At 33.8% G+C, this 10,947-nt stretch overlaps 1 protein-coding gene across 1 annotated transcript; it reads left to right on the plus strand.

The window, feature by feature from the left end:
• The first annotated feature begins 2,674 nt into the window (after nt 1-2,674).
• LOC120633736 (nischarin) lies at nt 2,675-8,679 on the plus strand. The gene is made up of 4 exons (XM_039904063.1): nt 2,675-3,264; nt 3,952-4,198; nt 4,628-4,746; nt 6,479-8,679. Exons 1-4 carry the CDS (start codon nt 2,824-2,826, stop codon nt 7,067-7,069), a joined length of 1,398 nt encoding a protein of 465 aa, XP_039759997.1. The 5' UTR covers nt 2,675-2,823; the 3' UTR covers nt 7,070-8,679.
• Nucleotides 8,680-10,947: the final 2,268 nt, after the last annotated feature.

The following is a 10,947-nucleotide window of genomic DNA, read 5'->3' on the forward strand; positions in this document are numbered from 1 at the left end:
TGCTCTTTTAAAGTGCCCATTAAAATATCATCTTTCTATATAAAATTATAATAACCAAAATAGTCAAGTTTCAAAATGTTTCTACAAACGAATAAGTCTAAATAGGATTTCCGCTGACTGTTAAAGTTACATTGAAAAGAAAAATTATCCAACTTTAGATTTCTCAAAAGCTTACCACAAAACATTCAAGCAAACTTGTTCATTGGTCGTTAGTGAACTCATTTGGAATGCCGCGGCAATCTGAAACGCCTGTCAGTGATATAAAATAGCGGTTAATTTAAATGGGCATTACTCTGCATGCTGTCGATTGGCTAGGTTCACTAACCATCATGCGGGAAATTCCCGTTGTTTGTATCAAGTTTTGACCAATGAAAATTCGCAATAATGTCAAAGCGTATACTGAGACCGAAGATACAGAAAATTAAACAAATTGTGTTGTTAGGAAATAGAACAAATCGTCCCAACTTAAGATACTTCAGCTTTTCACTTGCCTGCGACTTGTGCTTATCACTATTATTGAAAAGTGGTAAATCCTTCTAGATATCCTTTGATTAAAGTTGGACTCCTGCCTATTAAAAACTACTTTTATGTTTTACTATACTTTCTCTTTTCATTTGATGCCACATCGAGATCTCTTTCAAGAAAAGATTGAAAAGGGTATTGATAGCAAAATTCACACTTAATCAGAACGCAATCGCAATTAAGACGTAAGTAAAAAATATAAAAATAAATACATATAAAAGTTACAATATTCTTTCCGCCATCTCAGTATTCGCTTCGTCCAATTTTTGTCAATTTGGACTTACTTTGAAGTTTAATAAAAAGGAACTGCTGTCTTTTTGGTATAAAGATAAATTGTTTAATAATACATAAGTGTATGTTTGTGAAAAAAAATGCGCAAAATTTTTAGACACCGTCCACGGAATGTAACGATCATGTAATATATTTTTAATATGCGTATCGTATAGTTTGATGCTTTTAACAATTTGAATAACTACTTATAGGTGTTTTTGTAACAGATTTCAATTGAAGATAGGCTCCGTACCTTTAGTAAAAAATCTTGCAAGTTTCCAATCGAGAATATTTCATATTGAAATACTATAACAGAGTAAAATGAACTTCACAGCAATTGAAAATTTAATTAAATGAAACTTATGTTAAATTGATTTCAGAGTTGCAAATTGGGTTCAATTTTTCCAATCTTGTAGGTTGTAGAAACGCAGACGAGTTTGAACTTGAAGATGAAGTCTTTATTGATCATTTTAATGAATGATAACAGTGAACTACAGTTATGGTTTATTAAAAAACCTTACTAAACGCGGTCAACAAAATTAGGACTAAAAACAACTACATGTACAAGCGAATTAAAGACGAGCTGTACTTAAACGCTGTAGAAGAGATATTATACTGATTGCAAAAACATGAAAATATTTTATGGTTAGGACATGTCTACAATTGAAATCTTTGATTTGCAATCGACAAACCTGTCAATGCCGTCGAACCCAGTTTTAGATTATAAATAGTCAATTTTTTTAAGAAAAACAGAATAAATAATTTCTATTTAAAAATATTTTAATTCATTTATTATTTATCCATATTTTTATCCCTTTACTAATTTGTGTAAGTGTATGTAATGCCTCATTACTTAAACAAAGGCATCGCTAACTTGAATTACGACTGAAAATTTAAAAAAAGGCGAAAAGAATATATGTAGAGAACCGGTTCGAACCTAAAGCCTGACCGAAAATAAAGAACCTGTGCTGGTGGCGCCACATTGGCATGGCAAATGGCAATACTTGTGAAAGATTAAGTGTATAGAAAAAAAAGTTTTTATTTTTCTGGTCTGGGTTAAAATCAGAATTACTATCAGATCATAGTTGCGAAGCTGAAATAGCAATAGACTAGGCACCACTCTGATATTATAACCGATGGATTTTAAAGAACCCTGGTAGAATATGACACCGGAAAGGGTAACTATACTAGATCTAGAGAAACGCTGGAAACAAACGAAGCATAAGATCGCAGAAATTCATGCGAAATAATTCCCAGCAGTGGTCGTCTAAAGCCAAAGCATTTAAACTAAGTGATTAGCTTTATGTAAGGTAGAAAATGATTACATAAAACATGTTGCTACTGAAAAACTGTTTGTGTTTTCACAAGTTTGGTAAAATGTGCTCAGATTATTTTATAATTTTTCAACTGTATAGTTGTGAACACTAAGTAAATCTGACCATTTATTTTCCAAAACAATGGGAGCTATGGTTACACATCCTTTTGCATATTTGGCAGCTACTGGCATCATCAGGTAAGGAGATAACGCCTAAATTTAAAACCTAGATAAAAATAAAAGTGGGTGGTCCTTAATCAATGCCATCAATTTTCTACAAAGGAATTGTTTTATTATTAAGATAACATTAATACCCAATGAGGATCATAATTTATCATCCTCTGAATATGTCATGTGCGGTGGTCTCGTTTATTTTTTCGTAAATTAAGATTCTGTATTACTTACTACCTGTCTGAAATCAACCGCTCGGTCGTAAAAATATGCCCAAATGAAAACGTATGCCCTCAAGTTTGGAGAAGATTATATGTTGGGTAAAAATTCTGAACGCATACAAAGAATCTCTTAAAATGACAACATATGTCAGTGTCAGTGTCTGTTTCTATTTGCTTGTGGCTGGTTGTTTTTGCGTGATCCTTTCCGTAAAACAATAATTGTTTCCGTCGCGGAACTACTTGTACATTTGCCGATTGCATCACGTTCCCACGAAATGCCAAGCGGGTCGAATCATTTGGTTCTGTATTAAAAAATTAAGCAAAATGTCGTCTTTCGTTACCTATAGGAACGAAAGTACAGTTAATGTAGTTGAACCGTCCACAAAAGATAATGTTACGTTCTATAAAATAATTGTTAAAGTCGGAACTGTTCAGTGGAACGTCCTGCATCGGTACAGTGACTTTGTGGATCTTCACGAGAGGCTGGTCAATGACCATGGCGTGGCCAAGGACCTGTTACCACCAAAAAAAGTTATTCGAAACAAAACACCGAAATTCGTCGAACAAAGGCGTGAAGCGTTGAACGAATACCTGAAGAACGTGTTTAATTATTTGAAATTAACCATGCCATCGGAATTCGCCCACTTTTTGGACTTCCAGATGTATGACATATTCTTCTTGTTGCAAGATTTAGCCAAAAAACTGTTCCTTGAAGGTGATAAATTACTAGAGAATGAAAAATCGCATAAATTTACCCTACTAGAGGTTTGTATATATTGTTTTGATGACAAACATGATAAAGTAAGCCAAACAAATACTGTAAAATTACTGTTTCATATTTAATCATTGTAATATTTGATTACAAATTTCAAGGTTGATGCTAAATCTATGAGTCAGTAAAACATACCACATGTTATATGATATTAACCTATTTAACATATTTTATGCACACCTATTTAGTCTCACTGGAAAACTACTAAACACTACTAAGCAAGTCTGGCCCTTAATTCATTTTCAAACAATCTTGCTTTCTATGGAAAGCATACCTAAGATTAAGGTCTATAATTTATAATATATTTATACCTTATAATATATAATATATATTATAAGATATTTATTTCAGCCTTGAAGGTATTCAATTAATATGTGGAAATGCAGACACCAGAAAACAATTTCACACCTTAGTGATTTCATCAGAAACATAGATAAAATATGTTTTGTTCAATTTGAGTGGCTCACAGGGTTTCTGTTTTGTGGTTCTGTGGTGAATGGTGACAAAGGAGCATAAGTTCCTGGGCACACTTACCAAAGTACCAAAGTACATCCTGAAAAACACATAAACAGGCTTTTACACAAGTTTTGCAATACCTTACTCTTTTAGGAGTTGCAGATATGCTCTGAGCTATTATACCACATTGTTTGGTTGCCAATAAAAACACTTTATTATTTCAGTTACATGCGATCAGTGAGAGGTTTAAAATGGCATGCCCTCCAACTGAGAAACAAGATCAAATGTATGATTTCAGTCACATACTGGACTTCTGCTCACAAGTTAATTCACTAAACATAGAAGGGAGCTATGAAAAGTTGGGAACAAGCAATATTGTACCAAATGATTTACATTTTGATCTCATACCGTTTAAATCATTAGCAGATCTGACAATACTTGGAGTGCCCATGGGATGTATTCAAAGTGTTGGTTAGTATCAGGCTATTTTATTAACACAGTTTAGTCTCTTCTGGTCAAGCTCTCTCTGCCCTATGAATAGGGAAAGGTGGTCCCAGTAGCGTAACATTGTCTAGATAATAGTGATGTTTATTATTATACTTTTGACTTAGTGCTGCCATACATGTACAACCCATTGAGAACCAATTCCACTAAAATCATCATATATATATATTTTTCATATACCTGTGGTAAGACGATGCTGGTATATGAAAACAAGGACAACAATTGTCCTCTGAGTTGCCAGGTTTGATCTCTGGCAGGTAATTTGGGGATTATTAATTTCTGTTTCTTTTTATCCAATCTGGGAATAGGCCTCACCCATGGCCAGTTACAATCAATAAGTGCCACAAAGCCATTTGGTTTTGTAGTAGACTCCCTCATTTAAGCTTTATGTTTCAGGCAGTCTTCGTGATACTCTTAGCAGTTTGTCTGTTCACATTGCAAGTGTGATATCAATGAATGAATTCCTACTCGTTGATGTGATACACAAGGACCCATCTAGTCTAGCTGATACTGTGGTTAGTTATAAATATTACAGTACTTCTTCAACACTTCAACTTTGTTATCATGTTAACACAGTATAAAGATATCTGAAACTGGAAGACTATGCAGACATTGTTAATACCCAACTCTTTCCACTGTCAGAAAAACAAATAATTGAAACGACAAGCTGTAAGCAATAGGTAATAATCAAACGCTGCGTTTTCAGATTTGGGATTGCCACTTGAAACACCAACATCTTTTTGTTGTCTGAGCTATGTACCCTGCTCATTGTCTATGTAAGGGGCATCAGGTTATTTGTGGGCTCTATAGTTTAATAATTATATTACGGTGTTCAGGGTCATTAAAGAAACAAAATACAGTAAGCGTAGCTTGTGTTATGGGTACTAAGATTGATGAATAATTTAATGAAAAATATACATAAATACTTATAATATACACATAAAAACTCAGACATTCTGTTCATCACACAAACATTTTCCAGCTGTGGGAATCAAACCCATGGCCTTTAACTCAGAAAGCAGGGTCGCTGCGCCAATAGCGTTAAAATAGCACTGGGGGGCCCACAAGATAACCTTGTATTGCAGATTTACCTGAATACAACAACAGACGAATATTTGGTATAACCGTTGTAACAAGCTTATGCCATATTTTCTTAATAACAAAAACTATTCTAAGAAATGGCATTGATTTTTTGATAATCAAATTATTTTAAATATTTGTTTGCAGGACCATGTCTATTCCATAATATCGATAGTAGGTTAGATAATCAGGCCGATAATTTTGCAGACCCGTTTGCTTTTGCGATTGTCGGATGTGGGTGGTCACCCTAATAACATCGCATCTCATAACCTTCGCAAGATATTTATATGGGTGCATTATAATGCGGGCGAAAAAAATCCTTCTTTACTATGTTATCTAGTTCGTTAGTCATTAAACGTGAGTCAGAGTTCAGTATATCTGTTCCTAAGTAGGTTACATCACATTCAATACAATAGGTCACGCATGTTCATTATCTACGCCTTATCTAATAAAATTACGCACTAATCAAACGTTACTATAATAATATTATTTATATTATTATGAAATATCATCCTCCTCTCTGATAGGAAAGAGGGTTTTAGGGCGACCCATCACGCTGCTTTAATGCGGTTTAGCGGGCTTCTAACTATTATTTTCAGATGTCACTAGGGCACTAGGGTGACCAACGCTAATTTCCAAACTCAGAACCGGTACTTAGAATATAATAAAGTCAAAAAACTTTTGAATTAGCAATTCCCAAACCACCGTGGTCAAAAAGCTTGGGTGTAAATATTTCTCTAACTATGATGCTTTTTAATAATTTTCAATAACAATGTGATATTTTGGTGATATCAAAAGGAATAGGTGGCTAAGTTTGTTGAGGCCTTCTTCCAAGACCTGGGTACGTTTGGAACCCTTGTAGATTAAGTTTCAAATTTAAGAATGTAGTTATCTCATCATCTCACAACTATGTACAATTTTTTTATGTCATTTACTCATAAATACCATACCAGAATTATTGTCATTTACATAGACTTAACCTCGCCATCCACAATATGCTAACCATTAAACCAATGAGGCCTAGAATATTCTTTGACACTCCTCTACATGTAAAAGTTCCATCAAAATTGGTTCACCTCTTCCAAAGATTAGGACGCACAATGAGACAGACATTAAAACACAACTCCATGTAAATTGACAAACTAAACTTTATTTTTTAATTCACAGATATGGAAAAAGCTATCTTCTATAAGTTTCGTGAGCAACAATATAAACAAAGTCGACTGGGCGATAAAATTGGTTCCAAAGCTGCAGCATTTGAACCTTTCATCTAACAAACTAATGGAGCTCTGCGATATATCGTGCCTTCATGAGATAAGAGAACTCAACTTATCCATGAACAGATTTAGTCTATGCGAGAACTGGCACGCTAAAATAGGCAATATAGTCAAAATAGATCTATCCCAAAACAAAATAGAATCTCTGCAAGGCTTCTCAAAACTTTATTCTTTAGAAAGCTTAGATCTTAGTTGCAATATAATAAGTGACGTTGAAGAAGTCCAGCATATTTGTAATTTACCTTGCTTAGAGTATCTGTGGTTAACAGCCAATCCTGTCGCCTCATCCATAGATTATAGAGTAAAGGTCATAGAGCAATTTAACGCGAGGATGACGGAGGTGTGCTTAGACAACGAGAAGGCATCGGAAAAGGAGTTGGACACGGCTAGAGTATTGCAAGCTTTAAGAATAGTAAAAGAAGGGAAGACTCCCAGTTTCTTAAAGAATAACAACACGAGTCACAGCTTTAATAGGAGTTGACGACTGGGAATTGATTTAGAATCGATTATTGCTTATATTATAATTGGTGCTTAATCGCCTGTTCACAAATTTCTAAACTAAATTTTGGTACTTTTAGTTTATTTTGGAAATTTGTACTGAAAAGTTGAGAGTTTGTTCTGAAATGGAAACTACTGTTGAGAGTAGTTCTGTCTTTTCAGAAAATTCCCCTTGGACAAGAATAGAGCTATTTCTTAATTCTAATTTTATTTGGGAGTTTGTAAGTAATTGATTTAAAATCGATTGCGGTGTATTTAACGATTGGTGCTAAATCGCCCGTACACAAACCTCTTAAAACTAAACTAGTAGACCCAATATTAGTGCTGTCTCTCTCACATTGTTCCCTTTATATTTGGGTTTAATATCATTGCCGTACCGCCGTAGCCCGTTACAATCATAACCATCACTTACGAATAGGTGAAATTTTAGTCAAGGGTTAACTTATAGTTGAATAGAAAAAAATGCAAAAATATAAAACTCAGTTAAACTTTTAATATTATTTTGCCTAAGCATATATTTGTGTACAACCGAAAAAGCATTATATATTATTGTAGATCATGTATTTTTATTACCTACCTAAGTATTTACTGTAAAAACATCACATAGTGATGATTCTAGTTATAATAAGCTTGTGATAGCAACAATTTTAATTCTTTACAATATAATTAAGAACCATTATTCCACGCAGTGCATTGTGTCCAATAACAGTGAAAACGCCCCGCGCACATGCTAGCTCACAATTTTTTTTCCAAATGTTCCCCATTTTATAGTAAACGTTTGGAACATTAGAGGTCAAATAATTACTGTCAGATTGGAATTTAGTGACTAACCGTTTGTTCGAGGAACACTATTACAGTGGAGTGGTTTATAATGCTTAGTCATATACACGGTTTCTATATGTTTTTAACATGGAAAAGTAGTAACTTTCCCATGTTACTGACCATTTTCGTTAGTGCTATATATTGTAATAGGCCTTTTAAAAACGAATGATAGTATTATTGACATAAAGCCTTGTTGTTTTACTTTTAGTTTTAAAATATAACAAGATTCTTGTGCTAACTCAAAATAAATGCTTGCAATTCCGGGCCTAGTGTGAGATTTTTTTCTACATTTACTTATTCGATCGTGCAAACGTTACCTACAATTTATGTGATAACGAGAAAACGCCATCTATTGGCAATACTGTTTCCCAGTATTGTTACTAAGTGGTGCTCTTTGTTTCGTCTGCGTAATATATCTGTAGGATATTGTCATATAAGAAAGCTATATTTGGAGATTTACTGACAACCCCGCATTAAAACTGCGTGATGGGTATTCACTCTTTATGCCTCCTATGTGAATCCAGTACCAACCTGTAGGTCCTTATTTGACTACTTATAAACGTAAAGAAGTAATATTTCGATGGCTGTTTTTTTTTAAAGAAAAAATATACTTACATATGTAAGAACATGTATTTAACCGACTTTACTAGGAGGGAGGGTAACATATTTTTAATGTGCGCAGAAAAAGTCTTAAAAAAGTGGTGGTTTCGCATAGTATTAACTTATGTAAGTAATTTATAAGTATTAAAATAATTGTGATTTTAATAATAATTTACCTATCTATATATAATATTTGTATAATTTTGTAAAAACTGTTTCGAAGGTGTAATAGTTTTATTAAAAGTTATTTTTAATGTTATTTTATTTTTTTCCATATTATATCTACCTACTGTACCTATTATAGTTAGTCCCCTGAACATTAGATATACAACGGGCATTTCCGGCCAGAAGAGTATGGAGAAAGGTCCAAAACAAGAAAAAGACACAAGTCTCATGTAAAAAGAAAGAAAACAAAAACTTTTACTATAATCAGATCTTCTTATTTGGCGACTAAAAATGCGTTGTTTTTTTATTCCACTACACGTTAGCCCTTGACTGTAATCTCACCTGGTGGTAAGTGATCATGCAGGCTAACCTGTCAGGGAGTATGACAGTTATATTTAACCAATACCAGAGTTACACCAAAATCGATTTCTACGCGACATCGTACCGGAATGCTTAACGGAACGCCTTTGTCAGTAGGGTGGTAACTAGCCACAGTCGAAGCCTCCCACTAGACCAGACCAGATAAAATTCATTATAAATTTCGAAAATGTCCCTGCCGGGAATCGAACCCGGAAACTCCAATTTAAAACACAGTTCTCCCCTCTGTGCCAGGAAGGTCAACGTCATGTAATGCGTACAAATGAGGTTATAAGATTTGAAAAAAAACACAGCTGCAGTTTAATCTGTTTTAATTATTACTTAAAGTTAAACTGGAGACATACATTAATAGGTACAGTTATACACAATCTTACTTGGCAGCGCAGAAGTTAGCTCTCAGAGACGTTCGCGCCTGTACCTTGTCAAAATGTCACCTCAGACTAGTAACGAATTCAGGCCTGACAAATATGATCGCGTACCATTTGTTTTTACAACTGTACCTCGTGTGATTTTGTACATTGTTTCACAATGTTTCATATTTACATGATTAACGTTATTAATAACATATAACATTCAAAGAATCATAAAACTGGACAATACATCAAAAAGATAAAATAACAGGAGTATTCATTATATCTTTTAAATATATTATCCTAGTATTTTTAGATTGATAAAGTATATCATATTGATATAAATTATCTATCAATTAATCTAATACCCGTTTTCACTAAACCTAGGAATCGGATGCCTAATGATTTAGGTGAATCCTAGAGAAAGAAACGCTTTACGTTCGTACTTACGTACTTTACATTCTTATGTGATGTCTAACGACGTTAGGCACCGTCTACAGTTACGACAGAAATTCGGCTGATCGGTAAGTTTAGGAGTGTCTTAAACTGACACTTGAAAGATGAAAAAAAATCTTTTAATTACCTTAAATCAAAACACAAATATTGCACCTTGTGGCAAGAATTATTAACAAGTTCGGATATACAACGTGTATAGTGAATTTAGATGGAGGTACATTATGTTGTCTTTGAGACTTATCTGTGAAACTGAAAATCTAATAGTTTTTGAGTACCTTATAAAGTTACAGGAGTCAGTTCAGTGAAAACTATGGCAGTATAGTTTTCCTGTAACTTTATAAGGTACACGTCGCATGTCGGTCTTTTATGTTCAACAGGGTTGTCATAAGCAAACACTTGATTCGTTTGTATGGAAAAATAAATCTTTTGATTTAATATTTTTACAGTGTGATTCCTTATGATATATATATACACCTTCAATATTATTTAGTTATTCTGTTACACGTTTTATAAGTTGCCTAGTGAAAATGCGATTGGGATAAAAGGTAAATGTATGCCTAGGAATCTCCTTTGACCGGGCGTATTTAGGCAATTATTTAAGCATTACCTTGTCCGTCGGTAGTGAAAACAGGCATAAGTGAACGTTAATTAGTGTCTCCTCCTTATAGTTGAAGTTTTAACACTTTATTAACAATCTTAGAGCTATGGATAGGTTAACGTCAGGAATTTTACCGAACGATAACTCTTGTTCTTCAACAGATCTCAATTTTTATTTGATGACGTAAAGATACTACGAGCATAGCTCTCTCCATCGCCCGCTAAGTAACCTTAAGCTTTCATTAGGCCCATGGTTACTGGCCACGTTTCGCCAAGTCATCACAGGCGATACTGTTCCAAAAATCTGCTTATATTTAAAGTTTCACAATCCATAACATTATTATGCAATACAAAAATATTTTATTTACCGCTTGCCTCTACCAACACCAATAAACCAGTCTTTTACATTAGTTAAAACTCTATTATTATAATATTGCTTTAATGAAATAAGGCAAAGTAAGCCTCGATGTACAGTAAGTTATATTAACACTGG

This window comes from Pararge aegeria, chromosome 22 (genome assembly GCF_905163445.1).
Source record: "Pararge aegeria chromosome 22, ilParAegt1.1, whole genome shotgun sequence".
Classification (NCBI taxonomy): Eukaryota; Metazoa; Arthropoda; class Insecta; order Lepidoptera; family Nymphalidae; genus Pararge; species Pararge aegeria.